This window comes from Vanellus vanellus (genome assembly GCF_965231255.1).
Source record: "Vanellus vanellus genome assembly, chromosome: 18".
In the NCBI taxonomy this organism is placed as follows: domain Eukaryota; kingdom Metazoa; phylum Chordata; class Aves; order Charadriiformes; family Charadriidae; genus Vanellus; species Vanellus vanellus.
Genome location: NC_138923.1, coordinates 4,271,151 through 4,296,640, shown reverse-complemented (window position 1 = coordinate 4,296,640; position 25,490 = coordinate 4,271,151). Strand labels below are relative to the sequence as shown.

General features: G+C 57.0%; 1 protein-coding gene across 1 annotated transcript in view; it reads left to right on the top strand.

The window, feature by feature from the left end:
* Window positions 1-25,490, top strand: part of ASTN2 (astrotactin 2) — a gene marked incomplete at its 5' end in the record, with an annotated part of 368,996 nt that overhangs the window by 212,973 nt on the left and 130,533 nt on the right. The window contains 5 exons of the mRNA XM_082492552.1: window positions 100-266; window positions 3,549-3,737; window positions 22,629-22,753; window positions 23,181-23,285; window positions 25,126-25,305. Coding sequence (XP_082348678.1) covers window positions 100-266; window positions 3,549-3,737; window positions 22,629-22,753; window positions 23,181-23,285; window positions 25,126-25,305 — 766 coding nt within the window. The remainder of the gene's footprint in view (window positions 1-99; window positions 267-3,548; window positions 3,738-22,628; window positions 22,754-23,180; window positions 23,286-25,125; window positions 25,306-25,490) is intronic.

Genomic DNA, 25,490 nt, shown 5'->3' with positions numbered 1-25,490 from the left:
GTGGGTGGGCTATGCCCTGGGTGGGCACCCACCAGGCTGTGGCTCCAGGGGACGTGGGGACCCACAAGTAACCTTACCACGTCCCCTCTCTCGCTGCAGTGCCCCGAGGACCTCCGACCCATGAAGGATGGCACCGGTTGCTACGACTACTCCAAAGGGATCGACTGCTCGGATGGCTTCAACGGCGGCTGCGAGCAGCTCTGTCTCCAGCAGACCCTCCCTCTGCCCCACGACCCCTCCTCCAGCACCATCTTCATGTTCTGCGGGTGAGTCCTCTCCAGCGTTCCTGCAGCTCCCACGAGCAGCTGAAATAACCCGTGCCCCTTTCCATCCCCACGAGCCCTCCTCCTGTGCCACCCATCCGCAAACCGGTGTGCCCTCCGAGGGAGCCGGGCACCCCGGAAAAAGGCTGTTCACGGAGCCGACTTTCAGCAGGGAATAGAGGCACCTGCTTTGCCTGCAGGCAAAAACGTACCGGAGTGTGAGGAGTAGTGTGAGCAGATGCACCGTCCTCCTCTCCCCCACTGTGTGACAGTACGGTTCGATCTGTGACTCACTGGGATGGGACCCAAAAATTGTACATTGCGTGTTGGAGGGGGAAGGTGGAGGATTTGTTTAAGAAACACTACTTTTTTTTTTTTTTTTTTTTTTTTTCTTCCCCTGTGTCTCTCTTAAAATAGAGTTTCATCCCTGATTTTGGCCGGGATCCTATAATCCTACACAATTTAGCATTTTCTCTCAGGAAAATCTCCCTGGCTGCAGTATGTTCTAAAAGGAGCTCAGTGATTATCTGGCTTTATGCTGCACAGCGGCAGGCAGCCATCCATCCATCCGTCCATCCATCCATCCATCCATCCATCCATCCCCGCCCTGGCCCGGCCCTGGGGTTCTGCAGATTGCGTCCCGCGGCTGGTTCACACGCTTGGGCACACGCAGGAACCTACTTCACATCCCAGTGGGAAGGATTAGGGTGAAGGAGGGGAAAAGGAGCCCCTTTCGGGGAAGGAAATGCCCATGAATTCCTAACAGTACATCCTTCCTAACAGAACATCCTTCAAGTCGTGATGCTGCAGATGCAGCAGAGACCTCATGCAGCCTTGGCCGCTGGCTGCTCCCTGGGCAAGAGCAGCCCGGGGAGCTCTGCCCCTGTCAGCCTCTCTTTTTTTAATCCTTTTTTGCGTGTTTGTTGGTTTCCCACCCACCCCCCTCTTCTTTTTTTATTATGGTTTAGCAGCACAGAGCGGTTGAGTCACCAAGAGAGAGCGCGTTGCCTGCGCCGTGCCTCTAAAGGGGGTTGGAAATCCATGTAGGCACCAGCAGCCTTCGTGGGGAGGGTCTAGAAAATCTCGGGACATTACGCGGTCTGCATCTGCACACACGCAGGGAATCTGCATTTCAATCTGCCATGCCCAAGGACAGAGGCTGTTTCCCTGTTTGTTTGGGTTTTTTTTTCATAATCCCTTTTCAAGGCAGAGCTGCACTTTGGGAACGGGCAGGGAAAAGTGCGACAGATGGGGGGGAGTTTCGCTTGCGGCAGTGAAATGCAGTAGAGGAATGGGAGAGGGGAGCAAGCCTGGATGGAGGTGGGGTTGACGTTAGCAGAGCGCTGTGGCTATGGGGAGGAAGGGGCAGGGAATGGAGGTTTCCTTGTCAGCCAGGAGCCGCATCGCTGGGGAAAAGGCCGGAGGAAGGAGAAGAGGAGGGGAGGCAGGGTGAGCGCTTATGCAAAAGATACCCCTGATGTCTCCAGTGTCTGTAGTTACATCACATCCCTGCTGCCTGCCTCAGTTTCCCTCACTGTCTGTTGAAGATAAGCATGTGTGTCTTACCCACAACCCGCTGGAAAGCGGGACCAAAGAGCGAAGGAGCAGCCGCGCTGGAGCTGCTTCCTTGCAGGAGGGCACTGCTGGGTGGAAAAGAAGGGCAGGAGCTTCGTTTTGCTTTGCTCTTGCCTGGGGGAATTGCCTTGCCTAGTTCAACAAGGGCAAGTGTAGGTACTGCATCTGGGGGGAATAACCCCACGCACCAGTACAGGCTGGGGGCTGACCTGCTGGAGAGCAGCTCTGTGGAAAGGGCCCTGGGAGTCCTGGTGGCCAACAGGATGCCCATGAGACAGCAATGTGCCCTGGTGGCCAAGAAGGCCAATGGCATCCTGGGGGGCATCAAGAAGAGCGTGGCCAGCAGGTGGAGGGAGGTCATCCTCCCCCTCTGCTCTGCCCTGGGGAGGCCACATCTGGGGCGCTGTGCCCAGTTTGGGGCTCCCCGGGTCAAGAAGGACAGGGAACTGCTGGAGAGGGTCCAGCAAAGGGTTGCAAAGATGATGAGGGCACTGGAGCATCTTTTGTTTGAGGAAAGGCTGAGGGACTCGGGGCTTTTTAGTCTGGAGAAGAGAAGACTGAAGGGGGATCTCATCAACGCTTATCAATCCTTCAGGGGAGGGTGCCGGGGGGATGGGAACAGGCTTTGTTCAGTGGTGCCCAGTGACAGGACAGGAGGGAACGGGCACAAACGTGACCATAGGAAGTTCCATCTCAACCTGAGGAGGGACTTCTCCCCTGTGGGGGCGGCAGAGCACTGGCACAGCTGCCCAGAGAGGGGGGGAGTCTCCCCCTCCGGAGCCATTCCAAACCCGCCTGGACGTGTCCTGTGCCACTGCTGGAGGTGCCCCTGCTCTGGCGGGGGGTGGCACTGGGGGGGCTCCAGAGGGCCCTGCCAGCCCCCACCACTCTGGGATGCTGTGAGTCTGTGAACGTTTGTACGTGCCCGCAGTGGCGCCAGAGGGCAGCGGGCGCGCAGGGGCTGTCGGGACGGCTGGGCAGGGGCTGGGCAGCGCTCTGCAGCGCGGGGGCAGCTCGCAGGCAGGGTGGTGCTGCTGCAGGAGGGATGGCCGTTGGGAGCCAAGGGCTCTTTTGCTGGTTGCCCAACCAAGCTGCCACAGAGGATGTGGGGTCTACAACCTCTGCACTGTCCCGGGCAGCTGCTGCAGGTGTTACAATCATAGAATCGTGTATGTTGGAAGGGTCTTTTAACATCACTGAGTCCAACCGCTAACCCGGCACTGCCAAATCCACCACTTAATCATGTCCCTAATCACTATGTCTACCTGTTAAATCCCTCCAGGGATGGCGATTCAACCACTTCCCCGGGCAGCCTGTTCCAACGGTTGATAACCCTTTCTGTGAAGAATTTTTTCCTAATATCCATCCTAAACCTCCCCTGGCGCAACTTGAGGTCGTTTCCTTTTGTCCTTTCGCTTGTTCCTTGGGAGAAGAGACTGACCCCCCCTCGCTACATCCTCCTTTCAGGCAGTTGTAGAGAGTGATAAGGTCTCCCCTCAGCCTCCTTTCCTCCAAACTAAACAATCCCAATTCCTTCAACTGCTCCACATAAGACTCGTGCTTTAGACCCCTCACCAGCTTCTCTGCTCTTCTCGGGACGTGCTCCAGCACCGAGTTGACGATGCTCAGCAGAGGCTCATCCTGTGGCAGGGCTGGGGGGTGGCACGCTCTGTGCCTGGCCCATCTCACATAGCTCCTGGTGCTCTGCAGGTGCGTGGAGGAGTACAAGCTGGCCCCGGATGGGAAGTCCTGTCTGATGCTGTCGGACATCTGTGAGGGCCCCAAGTGCCTGAAGTCGGATGCCAAGTTCAACGACACCCTCTTTGGGGAGATGCTTCACGGCTATAACAACCGGAGCCAGCACGTCAACCAAGGGCAGGTGTTCCAGATGACTTTCAGGTATGGCCCGGCTCTGCTCCTAGTTTTGGGAACATCGGGATGGTGAGATGGGACCAAGGTCTGTTGGTGCAGAGCCAGCATCTCTGACACGTTCACTCGGGGAAGAGAGCAAGAGGACAACAAACATCCATGGTTTTCCTACTTGCTCATCCCACAGGCAGCAGTGTAGGACCCTCCTGGGCCAGTGTGTATCTCGTCAGCTGAGTGTTTAATTGCCTTTGATGGGCTTTTCTCGGTAGTGTTGCCTCATCTCTTTCTGAACGCTGATATCTTGCATCTCTGCGATATCCTGCGACAATGAGTTCCGCCGTTTAATTGCGCGTAGTATGAAAGAGCATTTCCTTTGGTGTGTTTACAGCCTGTGCGAGCTGGTCTTATTCAGTGCCCCCAGTTATAGCACTGGGAGGCGCCGTGGATATAGCATGGTAAGAAATAACATAAATAAGCTGAAGGTAAATACCCCACCAGAGCGCAAGTAGCAGATAGCAGGGGGTGCTGGCACGCTGCACCCCGGGTATACTGGGAGCGCGGAGGGTCGGATGCTGGTCAGGAGAGCGGGATGTCAACCGCCCGGGTCTTCGCCTGTCAGTGCTCACGGAGAGGAGCTTGCTGGTAGTTGCTGAATTCGGGACTGGAAAATGAGTGTGTTCGTTTATTTTTCTTTGGTTCTCCTGAATGCGGCTGCATTTTGAGCGGGTGTAAACCAAGGTGGGCCCGTGAGTTTCAGTGCTGATCACAGTCGGGAGAGGACCCAGCCCGCATCCCACCCAGACAGCACTCTTCCTTGCCCAGCGTCTGCTGGTTTCTTTCCTATTAAGGCTCCGAGACCTCATTGCTGCCTCCGATTTTAGCTGCAGTTGTGAGTGCTCATCGCTCCTGGCCACGGTGTTTTTCTGGGTGTTTTTTCCCCAGCTGAGTGCAAAGCCTTCCCTAGCTGTGAATTCACGCTGAACTCCGGCCTTTTGCTCTCTTGATGGCAGATGAATTATGAGCTCCACCAGCACGAAGGCGCTCAGAACGCTGCAGCCACAGAGTGCTTGGAGCCAGCAGAGCCGCAGCCTTTGCTGGAAGTGAGAATTGACAGTACATGAAGGCAATTTTCCCAGTGGGCTCCTCTTTGCTTTCTCTCCCTCCCGTGTTACAAGTGTCCGTGGGTCTGTCAGAGTAGAGCCAGGGCTGCAGAGCTGAAATTTTCCATGAGCTGGCGGGTCGAGCAGGTGTGGGGGCTTCAAAAACTCCCCAAGCCCATCTCCTAGAAGTGCCAGACCCGGACAGGCTTCTCCTGAATGAGGTCCAACCCCAACTTGTGCCATCAGTCTCTATGTATCAAACTGTCTTTTGCAGAGGCTTTAATCTTCTCTCCAGTTCATCCGTAGCCCGCCCTTTGCTTGCGCTGCGAAGCGGGAGGGTTGGAAAGCCATCCTTCCCCTGCCGCAGCCAGGGCTGGGCTGTAAGGGCGGCTTTGTCGCTGCTGGGAAGCGGACGCATCCCCTGTCCTCAGGGCTGAATTCCAGCCAGAAAGCGCGCGAGGTCGTCTGCGGGTCTGGTTTATCCTGGGAGATGTGGCTTCTCCAAGTCATGCTGTCCGGGAGCATCCCAGGGATGGTGGGTCTGAGCAATCCCAGGCTGGACCAGGCGCGGTTCCTGCCGGGGCTGCCCTCGGCCGCTTTGCTCTCGGGATAAAACACCTGCGGTGCTGGGATTGCATCTTCCAGGGCTCAGAGCCCAAAGCACTCCCCGGGGCTCAGGGCTGACAGGTTTGCGGGTTAAAAAGCAGGTCTGAAACAAGAGCAAACTGCAAAGCGTGCCCGCGTGTCGCAGGCCGTAGCGTGCCATGCGCTGGCTCGGCAGAGCTCGGGGCCTGGCGGGAGGCGGCACATCTTGCTCCAGAAATGCTTTCGGCAGCCTGGAAGGTCGGCACGGCCCCCCTTTCCTGTGTGAGCGTAGCCCGGTGGCTCCAGAGGCGCCGGGCGGTGATGAGAAGGGCTCGCTTCCCCGCGGCCAGCCTGCCCGGTGTGTCGGAGGGTTACGCCGGAGAAGCACCATTACATCATCTCCTAACAAGGGAAGAGAAGGAGGTTAATGGAGAAGAAATTATTAACTAAAAGATGTAATTTGCCTCTGATTTTCATAGATATTCAAGAACCTCTCTGAGCATTAAGACACCAGCTGTTAGAGAAGCCCTTAATTTGGTGCATTTGAAACATAGCAGGAAGCTGCCTAATACCAGGGATTAAAAGCCTGTTTCTGCAAAGTAGGAGCAAGAACCTGCTATCAGAACAAGGGGCTGAGTATTTTAGAGGGATTTATAACTGCTGGGATCCTTTAGCTATGCAGATGTGACAGTCCTTTGAATGGTGTCTGCTTCCCATGTCGCCGCATCTTCAGTGTCTTTAATAAATAGGATATTCTCAATCCGCCAGGCATGTCAGCGTGGTGTTGGGAGGAAGCCTTTGTGCTGGGAAAAGCTGTCTCTCACACCCTGGCCCAGGCAACACCTATCAGTTACAGCAGTATTTCCGTGCCGTTGGGGTCGGGGTGGTTTCTTTGCAATGCTGATTAGAGCTTCTGCCCTTCTGATGGCTGCGTGGTCCTCCCGTCCGTGGTTCGGCACAGCACCGGGATGGAGCTGGTAGCACCGATGGCTTTATGGTGTCCAGCCAGCTCGAAAGGATGGGGATATGCAGCAGGTACCTTTAGGACGCAGAGTAAGGATGGTGTTTGCCGTGAGCACGTGGCACAGCAGGCTGATAATGAAATGGGAGAGCTGCACAGCTCGGAGGTACCAGCCCTGCGGTTCTAGTCAGTGCTGCTTCAGATTTTGGTTTTCCCTTGATAACCCACGTCATTTTATCCAAGGGAGTCAGGCAGCACCCAAACACTTTGGTGGCGTGGCCGAGGAGATGGTAACACCCAAGGGAAGGATGGAGGAGGCAAGTAACGGCTGCTGTGAGCAGGGCTGGGCAGCAGCCAGAACAGTTCATACTATGTGCACTGTATGTGCTCCATATGTACACCAGCACTGGGGCAACACCTGGTTGTGTTGCACAGAGCCTGTCCCTGCTCGCATGTCCCTTCGTGCTGGTACCAAGGACCTTTTCTCCATCCGTCAACGACAGTGAAGCCACAGCCCCGCAGGACGTGAGCACCAGAGCATCCCTGCAGCTCAGCTCCAGCCCTTCAGTTAGAAGCTCTGTGGACAGCATTTTCTGTACAGAGGTGGCTTAACAACCCCTAAATATCGCTGTGGTGGTTGGGGCGCTCGGCTGACCTGTTGGACAAGCCAGCATCGAGGTTCCTGCTCAGAGTAGTGTGCTACATCATCGCTGTTCCTGCTGTTTTATTGAAAGGATTTAAATCAAAGCCCTCCTCTGGTGATGCTTCTCCTGTGCAGTCCCTCATTGGGCGCTTTGGTGGGGGACAACACACGCACCTGAAACCCACCTCACTCCTTCCACCATTGAGCCAAGTTCACGTTCAGAGCGGTCTTCTTCTGGACATCTCTTTTTTTTTTTTTTTTTTTTTTTTTTAAAAAAGGTTCTTTTTGGCAAAATGCTGTGCAGTGTTAATAAATAGATGGGATTGCAGCTGATCTATTCCAGTCACACCTCTTGGTCTAGCCAGGAGGCTCAGTGGTGGATCCAGCTCACTAAAGACTAGATTAGAGCAATTTTCCCCCCGTTGCCTCATGGTGGGGCACAGCCCGAATTCCCCGCCATCCCCGAATCACCAGGGGATTATTTTCCAAATGGGTTGTTTGTTCGTTCCTTATCTGTTTTGTGCCGTCTCTTTGTCACGAGGGAATAGATATTTTTGTTTAAGAGCTGTTTGCAGTTTCAGACTGTTGCTTTTATGCCATTAATATGGAGAAAACCCAAATTACTACCTGTGGAGCCAGCTTTACTCGCTGGATTATTACTGCACAGCAAACGGGATGTCGGAGCAACGTGCGGCAGAGCACTCCCCGGGGAGCAGCCCTCTGCCCTAACCGGGGTCTCTTCCCATCCCTGCCTCCGGCTCTGCCTCTCATCCACACTCTTGCTCCAGCTTGGCATAGCCCTGGGACATGGGGAGCACCTCGCTCGCCCGCGCAGCCCCCATTTGATCCCCCCCCCGTCCTGAGAGAGATGCAGCGAGTCCGGGGAGTTACTGGGTGTTGCGGGCAGATAAGCAGCCAAAGTGGTTTGGTGGCTGGAGGGGGGAGCAGATTTGTGTCAGTGCTCCCTCACTGCAAAAACCCTGCTGAGCACCGAGTGTTTTTCCCCTTTCTATAACCTGGGAGGATGGCTCCGGAGGATGCCATGCTGAGCTCCTTCCTGCAAATTGGAAGCACCCTTCCCTCTGCGAATCGGTCCTCGGAGGGTGCTGGTCATCAGAGGATGCTGGTCCTTGGAGGATGCTGGTCCTCGCATCCCCACCTGTAAAACAGGGCTGCTGCTTCTTTACGGCCTCGGGGAAGGGAAATGGTGGGTTGGAGGTGGTGCTGAGCACCGGCTGGCGTGGCTGAGCACAGCACCGAGGTGGCCAGGGTGCCGTAAGGATGGACGGGCACCCGTTTGCCCCGAGTGCTGCCAGCCTGCAGCCGGCTCTGCCTCCACGCAACGACGTTACTGCTGTCAGGCGGCGCGCCGGGTCGCTGAACCGATGCAGGGAATTGTCATAATATTGATGGGGAGTTTGGCAAGTTAATTTTAAATCTGTCACTCCTTCCCCTCGCTGCTTCTCAGCCCTTAATAAACTGGCGCGGCGAACGGCGGGGTGTGCTGACAGCTCGGCGCCATCCCGGCTGGGGGGCTGCTTGGGGAAATGTCCTCACCCCGTCGCTCCCCCTGCGCCGGGGGAGGCCTCACGTGCGCTGCACCCGCTGTCCCCCCCGGCGGTGGGTGCTGCGGGGGGCCAGGATAGGTGCTCAGATGGGTGCAGCATCACATCTGGGTGCGGGAGGCCGGGGGGGGGGTTGGCTGGGAGCTCATGGGCCAGCCCCGGCAAGGACACCCCGCCTCCCCCGCGGCAGCACAAATGTAATGTCTGTAACTAGTTAAATTAACGCTATTGATTTTTTCATATTTTTTTCCTCTCTCTCTGAAACCTCCGAGCACAGAAGTTATAATTGCGCTGTTTATTATTCCTGTGCCGGCAAGTTCGGCGTCAGCCAGTACCCCAACGCCTTGTTTACCTATTACCCTTCAGGCCGGGATAACGGATGGATCTCTTTTCCAGTGGCTGCCTTCCATTTCATTCCTCTTTTTATTATTTGTTGCTGCAATTCTATTACCTGTTCACAACTCTGAAGCCTCAGACATACTGGTTGGAAGCAATGATGTCTTTCCAAGCCAGGCTAATGCCTCCAGCCTTGGGCCTCAGTAGCAGGTAAGGGGGTCGTTAGTGGTTTAGCAGCTCTGTGGAGCTGTTGTGGGATGTGATGCTCCGCTCTCTGCCCTGGTCCCCGGACGTGCCGCGCGGAAGCACTGCCTGCTCCCAGCCAGGGATGCTGCTGGCAGAGCAGAGATGTCCTGGTACCCGCTTGTGGCCGTGCCACACACAACGGCTTTTGCAGCCCCCAGAGAGCCCCCGTCAGAGCTGATTTTCCTCAGTCCCCCAAGGGCGCCAAGAAACTGAGCCATTTTTCCTCAATCACGCTTTTTCCACCTCTCAACCTAGCGTCAGGGACGTCCTGGCTGCTTTCTTGAGTCCATCCGGCCCTTTCAGAGCCCACAACGGGTTGCGCATAGACACACGCTATGTATTTTGAGCGCATCCTCACTGGCCAGACTCAGCATTGAGGTTTTATCAATCCGGTGTCTGAATGACTAATGCAATTAGCACAGCACCCCATCAGTCAGGTTACTGTTGCATCCTGCGTGCATCAGCCCTGCTCCATTTCAAAGTTAGCATCCCACCGAGAAGGAGAACAGACTGTGCGGCTTTGAGCTGGTGTTCCCGACAGTCTGCAGCCACATGCTTTTGCACCGGATTGGTAGCGTTGTTTTTTTATTCTTGTAGCAAAGCAAAAGCAAGCCTGGCGCCAGCGATATCCTAAAGACAACACAGGGGTCCAGGGTGGAAGAGATGTTTTTTAAAATATACTGATTGAGACATTAGTAATAGAGGTATTCCCCAGCGCCTCCTGAGCCCAGCGGTGCCAGGTGGTGCGCGAAGCTGTGCCGGTACAAAGAAATAGGCGGGTGTTGAGAACCACAACCGAGCTCTCCAGTGAGGGGGGCAGAGCCGGCACGGTGCCCTGGGAGGTGTGGGTACCACAGCTATGTACCCCAAACCCACTCACAGACACAGGCGCAGTCCAGAGCCGAGGCGCTGCTGTTGGAGATGGTACCAGCACCCACCGAAGCCCATGGAGTGTCACCCACAGGCTCTTCTGGGCTCGGGGACCAGCCGGCGGTGGCAGAGCGTTCCTTTCCCCCGGCAGCGGAGCTGCTGCCCCCGCAGTGATGGATACCGGGGAGCTGCTCCCCCCCAGCCCCGGCAGCGCATTTCTGTCTGCGCAGATGTTTGTATTCTCTGCAGCTGATGAAAATATTCATTATCTTGTTAGCTGCTGCGGCGGAGGAAGTTCAGATTTGCATTTCCACAGCTAATCACGCAGCGCAAACAGAGCCTGTCACCCAGCAAGCGCTAATTGGGCAGAGCAGCGCTGTGCCCCGGCAGGGAGCCCTCCCTCCTGCCCTTCCCACCGCCAGCGCTGTCCTGCCAGCCGGGATGGCAGCGGAGAAGGGCCGGGGACGTGCGGGCACAATGTGGAGGCAAGGAGGATGCCGGGGTTCCCAGCAGTGGGCAGTGGAGGAAGGCAGCGGGCAGCGGGACTTGGGCTGCGTTGGTGGGATGGAGGAGTGCTGGTCCTCGGGCTGGATGGGAGCAGGATCCCAGTCCGGGAATGCTGCTGGGCAAGGCGTGTGTGTGTGTGTATGTATGGGAAGGTTGTGTCTCCTAGCCCTGGGGCTGGGAGCTTCTCGTGGGATGGGAGGTGAAGGGTCTGGGGGGATGCTCGTCCCTTGGGGAGCTGGTCTGGAACCCGGGCTCCTCCTGCAAGGAGCCTGTCCTGCTGTCATCAGCCTGTGCCCTTGGGGGACACCCACATCCCCCCACGCAGCCGTCAGGGGCTCAGTGAGGTCTTCAGGGTCCACCCTATGAAAAGCTGATGGTGATACCTTTGTCTCGAGTCCTGAGTGTTTGAGAGAGGGGACGTGAACCCGCACAGGAGAGAAGGGACCGGAGGTTGGCGTTGGGCACTTGCGGGAGGAGAGCGGGGCTCTGCTCCCCTCCTGGGTCTGGCAGAGGCACGGTGATTCCTGTGCCATCCCCTTCTTGTCACCGCTCCCTCTGTGGTGCCTGGCACTGCCGAGCCTGCCTTCGCTTTCCCGAGCTCCCGGGGCACCCGGGAGGTTTCCCCCTTCCCCCGTGCCGTGGGGAGCAGCCCGCGGGTTGGACTGCCTGACCTGCTAGCCTTCCCCGTCTCTGACTTTTATGATACTAATTATAGCTGGTGTTATTGCATAGTTAATCTGCATTATTAAGAGATGCGGTGGAGATTGGTTTTATAATAATAACAGCTCAGATTTATAGAGTGCCTTTCATCCCAGGGGGTCCTTATTGGCTTTATAGCCTTGCAGTGGTGTACAGGCTTGCAGAGTGGAATTTCTTCTCCTTTCCTCATCTGACGTGGGGTGCAGCCGCCCCTGGGGCACGGGGGCTCTGCACCCACTCAGGACACATGAAAATAAGGGTTATGTTCAGCTGAAAAGAAAGAAGAGAGTGAGGCAGGAGGGTTTGAGGCAGTAAATGGCAATCACCTGACTTTAAGCTGTGATAGCAGAGTTTTTCCATCATGCTACGGGCACTTCTTTGGTGGTCACCATTAGCACGGGCCGTGGGTTTGTGCTGCCTGCACCAGGGACACCGCTCCAGCGGCACCTGCGGGGACAAGGCTGACACTTACCAGCCCGTCACTGCTCTTCCTCACTAGTGCCAGCGCCGATCGATGGAGATTCCCCATCCAAGGACTAAATTGGCTTGACATTGACTTAGCAAGGCGAATCCTTGCTCCAGGCAATGCAGTCACGAGCAGGCTCCAGCGTGGGGATATCTGAGCGCTCCGCAGCTATGCCAGCTGTCGAGCCGTACCTGCTTCCGAGTTAGCAGCAGGGCTTTGGATGCAGTCCTCGGTGCAGCAGAAAATCTTGTCTTGCTCTTTCCCGTCCCAAGTGATCTCTCCAGAGATGGAGGATTCGCCCTTCTGCGCGTTCAGTGTAACTCGTGACTGCGTAAACCTGAAGGCAAGTGCTTTGGTTTGGGTTTGGGCCTTATCAGTTCAACCCACTGTCTGCCAAAGGGGTGGAACAAGCTCTGCTGGGAGCCCTCCCATTCCCCGCCTCATCCTACCCTTAAGGCATACCGAGGGGATCTCCTAAATCTTCCACCGCACTCAGTTCCTGAGCAGTGTGACCTGGCCTGGATGCTGCAGCCATTTCCCAGCGTGGAGGGATGCAGGAGCAGGCGGTGGGGACCAACCCAGCATCCGCTCACCCTCCTCCCTGTCCCCCACTGATGCTCCCTGCCTGTTGTGCTGTCACCGTGCCCAGATTGCGGCCGGGCGAGGAGGAGTCTCCCATGGGCTGTTGCCTTCAACAACAATTTTCTTGAGATGAAAGCTCGGGGCGTTTGTGCCAGTTCATTTCTCCCCCAGCACGGGCTGAAGGAGCCTGGTTTGTGCAGAGCAGCCTGCGTGCCTGCGCCCCGGCTTGCCGGGGAACGATGCCACTCGCCAGCTGTGCCCGCACCCGCAGGCAGCAGGCGAACATCTGGAGAGTGTGATGGCACTGCCACTTGTCATCGGGCAGCCACCTAGCCTGGCTGCGATGGTCCGCAGACCTGGGAGGAGGGGAAACAAAGTGGAAGGTGCCCCAAGGCGCCTCGCTGGGCCCCCGGAGCGGGGCTTGGCTCTCAGCGCCGGCCTTTCCTTGGGAGGGTGGCAGGGGGTGAGTTCGCTGCAGGTGCTGTCACCCCCACCCCAGTTCGCTGCGCGCATCGTTTCGTGGCTTCCATCAATAACTTTGCACGCAGAAACATGACTTTGCAGATGTGGTCGCAAATCCCAGCTCATTCACCATATGCTCTGCCTGCCTGACAGTGCCGGGGAGCTCCCGCTTACGGATGCGCCCCCGAGCGCTGCCTTCACTGTCCCTGCCTGTCCCTGCGCTGCCCGGTCCCTGGGGAACACTGGGCGCTGCACAGCGCCTCGCTGCGGAGCGGCTGCCACGATGGTCCGCGCTGGTGGGTTTGCTGCTGGGCAGAGCCGCGGGCTGTGCCGAGCATCCCGCACGGGCATCGCGGGCGGGCTGCCTGGGTGCCGCAGCCCCGGCTGGGGGGCACTGGGCACCACCGGGGCTGCCCCAGGCTTTTGATCGAGCCCGGTACGGGGATGCTGGCGTACGGCAGGCCTGGCGTGGAGGGGAAGCGGGAGCATTAACTGCGTTGAAATGACTTTGTCGGAGTGCCAGCATATGAAATGTGTGGTGATATTGCAGCCCTGCCACTGCCTGTGGCTGTTTTTCCTCTGCTTCTAATGACTAATAGAGAGAAGACAAAACAATTTCTATTAGTTTCTCCCACGCCGCAGTGGGTTTCTTATTTTCCAAACCTCATTAGAGTTTGTAATACCATGGTGGTAGTCAAGAGCAGTCCGAATCACCCTGGGGGGAAAGAAGAACCAAAGAGATATGATGTGCAGCCCAGTATTAACACTGCTCCTGGCTCGTTTCCAGGGTCCCTCCTGATTCCTTTCCAAACTCTTAAGCCTTGTCTCCATCTTAAAGGTTAACGATGAAGCTTAGGAGAGTAAAAAAAAAGAAATGCTTAAGATCCCAAATTGTTAAAAGAGAATAGATGTGTGTGCTGAGCGGAGAGCTGGGTCTGCATTTACATTGGAAAGGCAAATATTATTGAAAAGGCAGTGCTTGCGCTTCCCGGGGCGTTGGAGCTGGGGTGTGGGTTTCCCTGGAAGAGCTGCCGGTGGGAGGGACTGCTGGTGTTCGGAGGGGCCACCGGCTTCAGGTCACCATGTCCAAATCCTGTAGGAACTGGACGCAAGGCAGGCACCGACCTCGCACCGCTTCCTCGGGAAGTCCCAGCGTGCAGTCCTGGCTCCTCCGAAGGCAGTGGGAGTTTTGTTATTTGTTGCCTCGTTACAAATGATGCTCATGAAAGCACCAGGCACGGAGCTGCTTGAGCAACGCTCGGGAAATGATTGCAAACAGCACCCAGACAACCTGCGCGAGAGGACCCGCAGCCTTGGCTCAGCTGGCTGCTGAAATAATCATTCAGAGGAGGCATCCAGCCCAGCTCTGGGATGCTCAGGCATAGAAAAACCATCCCCACAGAGAAACCGTCCTCAGATCATCTCGCAGTGGCTACAGCCCGGTGGGCAGAAGCTCCGTGAGCTGCTCCAGGAGGTCTGTCTGTCCCCACGACGCTTCTCCATCCAAATCGTTAAGAAGCTGAAAGCTGCTGAGCTTATGGAACCTGACAAGGTCAGAACCTTCGTCTGTCAGCAATGACGAAGCTAATGGAGGGAGACGTCGTGAAGAGCAGGTACATGGAGCAAGACATGGATCCTCCTGGCAGACACTAAGCAGCGCCAGCCCGCTGCAAACAGGCAGATTTCGCATCATCCTCATCAGCTATTTGGGCATTTCCCAGACCTTGCAGTCAGGGAGGGATGGGACACGGCTCAGCCGTGTCCTCCTGGCCCTGCCACCGAGTTGCAGGCTCAGGACAAGGCTGCTGAGGCCAAAACCCAGCCAGATGTGGGCAGTGGTGGAGCCACCGCCTGTCTCGCTGGTGAGATCAGCCAAAAGCTTACGGCAGAGCCATGCAGGGTGAGAGGTTTTGGCTACTTGTTTGTTTGCTTTTCCCCTGCTGAAGGAGGAGAGGAGCGGAGAGGTGTGTGTGGAAGGGCTCGTTCTGGGTGATGATACACCTAAGTGACGTGATGCACCTACATGGCGTGACTTGAGCAGGGTAGTAGAAAGGAGATGGCAACTTAAAAGTGTTGGGTCAGACACACGCTGGGTTGTGTTTTATCAGCTTCCTACTGCTTGACTGGGAACAGTCCATCAAACGAGGAGGTTTCTGGCAGTAAATGCAACGAGTTTGGAGCCTGCTCGGTCAAAGGGAAGGGTCTGTCAGTGAACTCGGGTATTTTGGGCTCTGGTCCTGATGCAGCCAGGAGATGTTACCTGGGTTCGAGTGTTAATGATGGCAGCTTCTGCACCAAGTCGTGTCTCCCGGCTCACATCCCTCCCCAGGGATTTGCTCTCTGCGAGCGTGGACTTCCAGGAGCAAGTTGTGCCAGAGTTACAGGCAAACAAGAGACAGGCATCGCTCTCTCTTCCCTTTCTCCAGCTGGGGATGTGTTGGCTTTTCGTCCTCACCCTCTCACTCTAAAATGGGGATTTTTGACTTTCTTGCAGAAAATCACCTTTGAGCTTAGGTTAAGCATGGGAAATTTCAATCCCAGAGGGAATAATCTGTATATTTGCAAAGTTGTGCACGGGGCTGAAAACTAGAGCTTTGCATGGGGTTCCTCTTGCAGCCCCGACTCCGTAATTAGGGCATAAATCCAGCTTTGCGTGCCTGCGTCTGCCTGCTGCACAGGCACCAGGCGTTGCTGTGGGAACCGTAACTTTCCAAATTTGTTTTTACTCGGCACTCCATTTCAGCCTGTTCCCAACAGGCACTTCAGAGGAAGAAAGATCCACAGCCTACCGCAGGATTTCACCCACAGGAGACACGCTTTACTGGAATAAATAAATAGCTGTATAATGGGGAGCGGGGCGGGGAGGATAATAAAAGGTGACAAATGGGCACCGAAGATGTCACCGGGACCCGGCATCTCAAAAGCCAGCAGCTGGGAGAGGCCGAGGAGCCTCTTGGGGTCCCTCTGCATGGCCGTGGGCACTCCACCAGTGTTGCGTTGCTTCTGCTGGCCAGAACCACAAGCCAGTGGTGGACCTCCCCCAGCATCACGTCGCCCCGCCGGCTGCCTGGTCCAAGGCTCACTGGTGTGCAGGAGGGAGATCTCTGCTCCCATCACTCACAGCTTCTCCATCTCCCCGTCTCAAAGCAGATTCCTGTGTCTTTCCTTTAGAAATGGCTTCAGGAGAGGATGTACTTTTTCTCTGTGCCACGGTGGTGGGTACCGCTGGCTGGGTTTCCCTGAATGCTCGGTGGTGTCACTGGGGTTGTGCGGACCAGAGGAAGGCTTTAGTGTTTGGGGGATGTTTGGAGGTGATTTGTAGGAAGATCAGGTTGGGATGGTCCAGCGTTGGCGGAGCATGATGCTGATAGGCATGGGCACGCACCTCCTGGGTCCTGCTGCTGACCCGGGCTCGGGCACGAGTGGTGTAGAGAGTTGAGTTAGCGGTTCAACAGCTGAACTAAAACACCAGCAGCGGCACTCTTTGGAGTACCATGAAATGAGTCGATGTTCTGGTGCACTAACGGAGACCGGGAAAGCAGCGGCAGTCTCTGTTGAGACTTGCCTTCAGCTCCCGGGGAGGCGCAGGAGCCCCCGCGGGGCACGGGGCTGGTGGCAGCACAACGGTGGCAACTGTTCGTCTTCCTCCATCTATTTTGTACTTTAAAAGAAACAACAACCAAAAAAAAAATCTCTGCTCAAGATCTGCAAGTTTCAAGCGGAGGTGACAAATAGCTTTGGATCAACTGAATTCCTGTTTTATGATGAATAAACTATTCATCGGGAAGGACCCCCCTTCCCTACCTCTGCTGGCGCCTGGGGAGCAGCGCTGCTCCCACCGCCTGCATCCTTCTGTCCGGCTGTCACTGCTGTCCTGGGTCATAAAGTCCCATGTCCAGATGTCGTTTGCTGGCTGTCACCATCATTGTGCCACAGCTGGGGTCCCCGCATGGCACCACGCGCCCGGTGGCACAGGCACTAGGGGGGTTTGCAGCTCCTGCTCCCATCCGTGGTCCCTGATGACAGCCACCACCCTTTGCCCAGTCCCATGACTCTCACTGTCCCCTCCCATGCTTTGCTGTCCCCAAATTGGGTGCGACGAGGGAAGAAGAACCCCAGCGGTGCCACCGAGGGCCTCCCGCAGCTGTGCCGGCGTGGCGCCACAATTAGTATTCCAGTGCCGGGATCAAAGAGCTGCCGAGACGGAGCCCATGGCGTTTCGCCGGTGTCAGCTGAGCCTTTTTCACCACATTTCAACATTCCAGCGCAGGTGACTTTGCCGCCGCACAGCTCCAGCCCCGTGGGAGGGAGGGAGCGGAGGGCGCAGGACGGGGGGTCCCGGGTGCGGGATAGGGGTCCCGGTTGCTCCCAGCCCCACGGAGGGTTTTGGGGCTCGGTCCGAGGGCGCGTGGAGGGGATGGTGCTGAGCACCATACCTGTAGGCACATCGCGCCGGCCCCGAGGAGCCCCGTGCGTGCCCGCAGGCACCGCGGCCCCAGCGCTGGTGTGATTTACCTCCCCGAAACACCTCAATTTAAATGCTAATTCTCCCTGAACCGAGGGGGTAAGGCAGCTATTGAATATTTTGGGGCTGTTTATTGCTGGCGCTGAAGTGGGGCAGGCTGGGGCCGCCGGGCAGCGCGGGGACAGGACTCATCCGCAGCATCGGGGCTGATGGAGGGATGGGGGCGATGGCTGTGGCCGCACTGGAGGGACTCGGGGCGCACGGGCAGCTCTGGGTTGGTGCTCTCCTCTCTCCCCGCAGCCCCGGCCGGCCGCGCATCGCTGCGAACGGTGCACAGGGCTGAAATTTGGGGAGCTGGAGGGGGCTCCAGGGCATGGTAAAACCTGACCGGTCTCTCTTTTTTTTTTTTTTCCTGCCTCGTTATACAGGAGTGGGGCCTCGCTAAAATTAATGACCAGTAAATTTGGAGTAAGTAATTGCTGCTTCAGAGGGTTTGCATTAAGCCTTTATAATTCACCAGTGCCTGAGGTCACGGAGACACATGGGGGGAGATTTACGGCGTGCTTACCTTCTCCAAAGTGGCTGTGGAAACAGGACACCCTCTTTTCTGTCTCCCAGTGACTCTAGATCAATTTTTTTTTGGTGATGACAAGCTAAAAAGAAGCTATTTCTGAATGTCCCCGTGTCAGATGCAGGCTGGGCTCTTGTGAGCTTGCAGCCACCCCAGCGGGAAAGCTGCTCCGAGGGAAAGTCGGGTCAAAACTGGCACTAAATAACCTCAAATCCATCATGTTCTCCCCGAGCCATCGCAGGACAGAAAGAAGATTAATAAATTATTCTTGCCAGAGAAGGCGTCCTCTCAGACTTGCACAGCAGAAAGCGCAGTCCTCGCATAGACACTTTGCTGAACATAAGCACGCTGGATGATAATGTGATTAACATTTGTAGCTGTGCCGGCTCAGATAAGGGTAATTAAATCTCACGCTTCAGGGCATCAGCTAATCACTTGTGGGGTCATTTTATTTTTTTTTTTTTTTTTTTTACCCCTTCATGAATATATTTGCCCGGTTGCTGCGATGCAGCGTGTGCATCCGCTGCCCGTGGCGGACGGAGGCAGGAATCCCCGCGCCAGCCGATGCTTGGCTTTGCAGTGGGAGTTGTACCGGAGCAAGGAGGGTCTCCAAAGGGGTCGGTGGGCACAGTCTGGCCACCAGGCTGTGCTCTTCAGGCGCAAAGTGCAAAGTGGGAAACCGCAGCTGGCTGAGCCGAGGAGGAGAAGCTGCTCCTTCACCCGAGGGTGTTGCTAACAGGAAAATGAAACAAATGTGAGTCACCAGCTGATCTTCCACTACTGTGGGCCAAAATCCCACTGGGAACTTGGCCTCGGTTTTCAGTGCCTTGGCAAGGGGATGAGGTGCCCCAGGGCTCAGCAGAATCAGACCAGGACCCGGTGGCCGTGGCCCCACCCAGGAGGACCTCAGCACTCTGCCTGCTCCCCAGCATCTGCATCGGGGTCTCCTGCTCCCCCCAAAAAACCCTTTCTTTCAGGGATGCTGTGGGATGTTGGTCCTTTCTGGAGGCTCCCCATCAGCTGCGTGAGATGATACCAGCACGGTGGAGCACAGCGATGCAGCCCTACGCTGCACTGTGCCACGGCTGTATTGCGTGACCTTCGGTGTGTTCTTTAAGGTCAGATTCCCCCAAAACATCTCTAGTCTGCGTATCTAGTTTCAGAAGGACAGGAGAACACCGGCACAGCGGGCTTTCGCTGCCTGAGCCATCCTCCTGGTACCTGAGCCACCACTAATTGCCTTTACCCCACCAGCACCCCGAGAGGGAGGAAGCCGCTGTCTGTTATCTGTCACCTGAGGGAACGGGTGCGTTTTATGACTCGGCCAAGGTCACACGAAGTGTCCATCAAAGCCAGGGTTTTGAACTCCGTTTAATCCAGGTGACTGCCTGCCTCCTCAGCCCACCCTGCCAGTACCAGAGCTCAGTAAAGCCTTTGGCCATCTGACCTTTCCCAGCATCAAGGCTCCCTCATCTGGAAGTCAGCTCCCTCCCAGGGTGGGGATGTACTCTGGGTCGGATGCTACGGGGGAGCAGGGCTGCGAGGGAGAAACAGCATTTCCCTGTATAATGACTCAGTAGCTGCAAAATGCCCCGAGAGACGTTGAGGTCCCCACCAGGAGAGCGCTGTGAGTCGGCGAGTGGGTTCAGTGTGCGTCACGCTGGAGAGAGCAGCACGGTCACCGCTCCTGCGAGTACTGGGCATCTGCTCCGTGAGTTGTTGGGGGGATGCTGGGGGGCAGAACAGGAGACAGGAGGATGCTGGGAGCAGGTGGGATTGCTGGGCTGTCTCCTCATCCCATTGGGATAAACCTGGCTCCACGGCTGGTAGGCACCGCAAGGTGATGGAGGTACTGCCGTGCCTCTGGGAAACAGGATGGACCCCCCGGCGTGAACCTGTGCGGAGGTGGCGGTGGCTCGGCCGTGCCCCAGATGGAGGCACGTGTGGCAGCACATGCACAGGGATGCTGTCACATCCCTCCCCTCGTCTGTGTCCCTGCCCTTTGCACAGAACCCGACAGCTTTGATCAGAGCTTTCAGAGAGCACAAAAGCCTGGCAGAAACTCTTTTTTGTGCCTTTACGGTGAGCAGCGCTGCGAGCCGCAGGGTTATTAATACGGCGCAGTGGAAGAGGAGCTGCAGCCCTCTGCCGGCTGCGGCTCCGTGGCACACAGCCCGGCACGAGCCAGTTTGGGTGTCCCCATCACCTGCCCTCCCGGTTCGCCGAGGGCAGAGCGCGGTGCGGGCTGGCAGGGCTCACGCCGTGCCCGGACCCTATGCCCGGGGGGGGGCTTCCCCCCACGCGCCTTTGGCTCATCCCTGCTCTGGGGCTGGAGGTGGGGAGGGAGGGAGGAGATGCAGGAAGGATTTGGTCGCAAAAAAGCCATTCCTGAAGTGCTGCCTTGTACCGCTGCTCCCTCCCACGCCGGGGGCACACTGTGGGCACACGCCGGTGTGTACACCCACGCCTTGACTCGCACTTGCCCCTTGTTTTTCCTCGACCTTTCGACTGCCGAGCAGGTAAAGCAAACGGCGTTACAGCAAGCGGCACCGCAGAGCACGGCTTTTCAGTAAATACCTTTTCCTAAAGGCGTCAGCTCTGAGCCGCAGCCGCTGCACGCGGGTTCCCCGTGCGCTGGTGTGCGTCTCCGCCAGCGTCTCCCTCCTTGGCTGCCCGTGCACGGACCACCAGCCCCCGGCCACTGTCCCGCCGCCCGGATGAGCCAGGTTTATGCCCAAGGACAGCCAGCCCGCAGGCTCGTGGCGTGGGGGGGTGTGGGTGAGATGGCGCGGGTGGGTTTGTGTGCGAGGAGGGAGAGAGGCTGCAGCTTTGCACCTTCTCTGCCCCGTGCTCGGGCGCAGGGTTAACGTGGTCTTCTGGTGTCTGCGGTGCCGCGTGTTTCTATCCCCCGTGGCTCAGCTCTTCTGGCACCACCAGGTCTGTCCCCTGCTGCAGGGCGGTGGGAGAGCACTTGGGAAGGTGCCACCAACCAGTGCCGTTGTCCCTCCTGGTCCTACTGGTGGTGGGATACAGGGCTGGACAGGCTGCCGGTGCGCTCACCCTTGGGTGCAGGGCTGACCTGTCGGGGGGGGACGGTCCCCATGCCCCGGGGTGGCAGGTGGGCTCGGCGCAGCTGCATCCCTCTTTCCCGGTGCAGCATCGCACTTCTCCGGGACTTTGGGGTTTGGTAGCGCTGGTGCTTTTCTGCCTTTCCTGCTGAGGCAGAGCAGCAGAGATGCCGACACGCTCCTTCCTGTGTTCCCTACCAACTTCCCTAATTTTGCAGCCCCTGCTTCCCACCACCCACGCAGCTCCCGGCTCCGGCAGTAATTTCAGTTCCCCATTCGCATCACTAAGACAGCAAAGGGCTCAGAACAGCAAAGCACCACTCTGCCACGGGGATCCCGTGCCCGGCGTGAGCAATAGGAGATTTGTGAGCACACGTGTGAGCAAGAGGCTTTTCCCCTCAGACAAATAATCCACTTTTTCTCCGGCAGTGCGTCAAGTGAAGCTCCTGAGATACAATCAGGTGCGGGTGGCTTTGAGACAGGGGTGCAGCGTGGTGGCCGGGCTGCCTGCATGGCCGTGCTCAGTCCCGCTTGTGTGTCCCCACCTGAAGCTGCTCATCCCACTGCTCCTCCTCCACCTCGGGGCTGGGAACATCCCCAGGTTGGTTGCATGGAGCTATGGCCTCCCACTCGCCACCGGAACCGTATCCTGACCCTGGAGCAGCGGGGGGGTCCCCGAGGGAAGTGCTTCGCCAGCCCAGGGTCTCGCTGCAGCGGGACCCTTGGAGGTGGCCAAGGTGTCCCCACGTGGGAGATGATCATGGGATGATGGAGCATCGTGCCCAGGGACGGGCTCCAGGGGGTAAAACCAGGGGAAAGGGGTTAACTCAGCAGCTGTTTAAAGGAAAATCTGTTCGAGGAAAATGCAGCTGGGGCAGGCGGTGCCAGCCTGAGCCTCCCCCCAGCTCCTGGGGCTGACCTGATTTTGCAGGAACCTCCCTTTTTCCTGCTCAGCTGCCCTTTTGTCTCCGCACCCGGAGGACGCAGAGCCTCCTGGCCTATATTTTGGCTCTAAGATCAATATTTAAAATCCCCCCTCCCGTTGCCTTTGCGCAGGCGCGAGGTGTCTCACTTGCTGGGGGAGGCTCGTCTCCCAGAGACCTGTCTGTTCACCATTTCAAATAATTTCCCCGGTATCGTTGTTCTAGAAACAATTCATTAGGGACCTATTATACGATGTTATACCTGCCAAGGTTAGAAAAGATCCCGCATATGTGGTAAAATCGCACTGCGAGCTGCACGCGCCGGCTTTTTTTTTTTTTGGTGTCTGTCTATAAATGTACCTTTTCCTCCTTTTGCAGAGTCAGTCACCCGGGGGCAGATCCGTGGGGGTAACCACGCTGCCTGGGCTGGTGTCCCCCAGCAGGGGTTGGTCTGGTGCTCGGTCACAGTCCCATACTGGGAAGATGCTGCTGGTGGTGGAAAGGGGCAGTTTTGGAGTGTAGCAGCTGTTCCTCTCTCCTCACCGCTGTTTGCCCCTCTCCAGTGGCACATTTTGAAAATCTGGGCCAAAACCGGTGCCCAGGTCCCCAGGCTGAGAGCGGTCACACGTTGCCGGAGAGCTAACGGAGCCGCGGTCCCCAGGGAGCTCATTAAGCATCACCTCGGAGGGCTGCGTGGCCAGGGGCGGCTGGCGGCGGGGGCTGCAAACCCCATCCTCTGTTCGGTCTCCTGCCCGCAGGAGATGTCCCTCACCCTCCTGAGCCATCCGTCCCGGTGCCGCCGGGGCGGCTCAGCGCCCCTGCCCGGCCGTGGCCTGCATCGTGGCTTTGCAGTTGTCTTTTTCTCTCTGCAGGGAGAATAACTTCATCAAGGATTTTCCCCAGCTGGCCGACGGCCTCATGGTGATCCCGCTGCCCGTGGAGGAGCAGTGCCGCGGCGTCCTCTCGGAGCCCCTTCCCGACCTCCAGCTTCTCACCGGTACGAGCTGCCCCCGGGCTCAGCTCCCTCGGGGGAGAGCGCAGCCGCACGAACCCCTTCTCCCAGCCTGGATCCCAGCATGGTCCCCGAGGGGCATCAGCATCCCTGGCGTTGCGGGGTCCTTTGCCGCATCCCTCCTGCATCCCTTGGGCAGAAATAGCCTCTGGGCTGGGGGAGTCCACCCCAGCACGGCACGGCGGCATCTCCGTCCCTGCGAGCTCCAGGCAGCCACAGCCATGGCAATGCTGGTCCTGCCAGCAGCCCGGGGACCCCATGGCATAACCGCCGGAGGAGGTCATCCCTGCTACCACCCCGTTCCTCGCCCCTGAGGCTTGTAGCAAAGCAGTTGCTCGGTGAGAGCATCAAGCGTTCCCCGGAGCAGAGCCGCCGGGTCGGCCGGCGCTGAGCAGTGGCTCTTCCTTTGCAGGGGACATCAAGTACGACGAGGCGATGGGCTACCCCATGGTGCAGCACTGGCGGGTCAGGAGCAACCTCTACAGGGTGAAGCTCAGCTCCATCACCCTCTCTGCAGGTGAGGGCTTCTAACAGCGGGGAGACAGCACGTCTGCGTGGGCGGGTGGGTGGTGGTCTTCTGCCCCAAGGCATGGTCGTGCAGAGCATCTCACCAGCATTTTCCATCTCCAGGCTCTGCTTGGGCAGTAGCTCGTGCTCCCAGCGCTGCCACAGAGGCAGGCAGAGAGATTTTCCTCCTTTTTATGGGGCGGGGGGAAACTGAGGCAGGGAGTTTGTGCGGCTCGGTTGCACAAACCAAGAGCCTGGGTCAGAGCCAGGATGGAGGTAATAAGAAACACTGCGGGGAGGATTTGTGTAGGGGTGGCTGTGTATACATGATGTACGAAAGACAGTAATTTCTTGAAAAAACATGGTTTCAAAAGGACCCAAGGCGCTTGTAAATGCGGGTCATAGAAAGCAGGAGTTGCAGATGAAGAAGGGGCGGGCGGGAGGATCCTGCAAACGTCAAAACATTTCACTTCCACGTTTTTATAGCTACACATTTTGTTTCAGAAATGCTGAAACATTTTGTTGCGACCTGAAATGTTTTGCCTTTTCATTTCAAAACAGCATTTTTTATTTAAAAATCAACCTGTTTTTAAAGAGGGAAAGGGAAAAAAAAAAGATTTAGTGCAGACAGGCTGCACAGCCCAGGAATGAAATAACCTGTTCGGAGCTGGACGAAATATTTGGGTTCAGCTCAAAATAAATTATTCTAGCTTTTTTATTAAACCAAACTTCTCCTTCACTAAACGAACCAACCAGCCAGCCAGATAACCTCATTTTGGTGACAGCTATGACGTATTTTCTTGCAGTATGTTTTCAGTTCCACCACTGAACCAAAACGATGATACCAGCCAGCTCTAAAGGATGCCAAGGCACCGTGTCGTCCCCAGTGCCTCCACGATATTTCACCTCCATAGAGCAGTGGTCCATGGCCTTGTCCCATGCCAGCAGTCCCTGCTGCCCGCACAGGCGCTGCAGGGCGCTGCTCAAGAGATCATAGAATCATGAAATCATAGAACGGTTTAGGTTGGAAGGGACCTTGAAGGTCATCTAGTTTCACCCCCCTGCCCTGGGCAGGGCCACCTCCCCCCAGCCCAGGTTGCTCCCAGCCCCGTCCAACCCGGCCTTGAACACCTCCAGGGATGGGGCAGCCACAGCTTCTCGGGGCACCCTGCGCCAGGGGCTCACCGCCCCCACAGGGAAACATTTCTTCCGATATCTAATCTGAATCTCCCTTCTTCCAGTTTGAAGCCGTTCCCCCTCGTCCTATCAATGCCCCAACCCTTATGCACCCACGGAGCTGCCACCAGCCCAGCCCCATGTATCCCTCTGGGTTGTCTCCAGCTTTCCTAAAAGTTATCAGTTGTGCAGGGTATTTACACTGGGGATGGTCTGCAGTGCAATCCGTATTAAATTACACCAGGAGAACATCTCTGGTTGTGGTTACTGCAAAGCAAAGGCCAAGCACATCCTCTGGGGAGAGCGTTGATGGTGTCCCAGCAGCCTGGAAAATGGGATGGAGCTGGTGGGGAGGGTGTTCATGTGTGTGTGTGTGGATATGTGTGTCTGTGCACACCTGGGTTCACATGTACCTCCCTACAAATTGGGTTTGGAAATGTCTTAGGGAGAAGAATCATAGAAGGATGCCAGAGCCACAGCCCAGGCTAAATAGGTTGTGGATTCCAAAGGATCGTGTAGACCTTGGAGGCAAGAGAGGAGGAACTGCGCTTTGCGCCCGTGTGGGGACTTGGGTGTCTTGAGCGTGGGATCTTCTGGGGCTCCTTCCCCGCAGGCTGGGGCTGGCAGCCCTGCCTGGCCAACCTGCCAATCCCCTGCCTCCCTCCCTCCCGCAGGCTTTGCAAACATCCTGAAGATCCTGAACAAGGACAGCAGCCGGGAGGAGCTGCTCTCCTTCATCCAGCAGTTTGGCTCCCACTACATCGCAGAGGCTCTGTACGGCTCCGAGTTCAGCTGCACCATCCACTTCCCCAGCAAGAAGGTCCAGCAGCAGCTCTGGCTCCAGTACCAGAAAGGTGAGGAGTGCGGTGGGAACGGGCAGGGCCACAAATACCAGTTATTGTTTGTGCTGTTTGCCATCTGTCAGCCCCTCTCCCCTGTGCAAACGCCATCACTGCGCCGGTTAGTGGGTGCAGACAGGAGACTTGTACCACATTGAGTGCCCAGCAGCAGGAGATGGTGACAGCATCCCATAACCAAG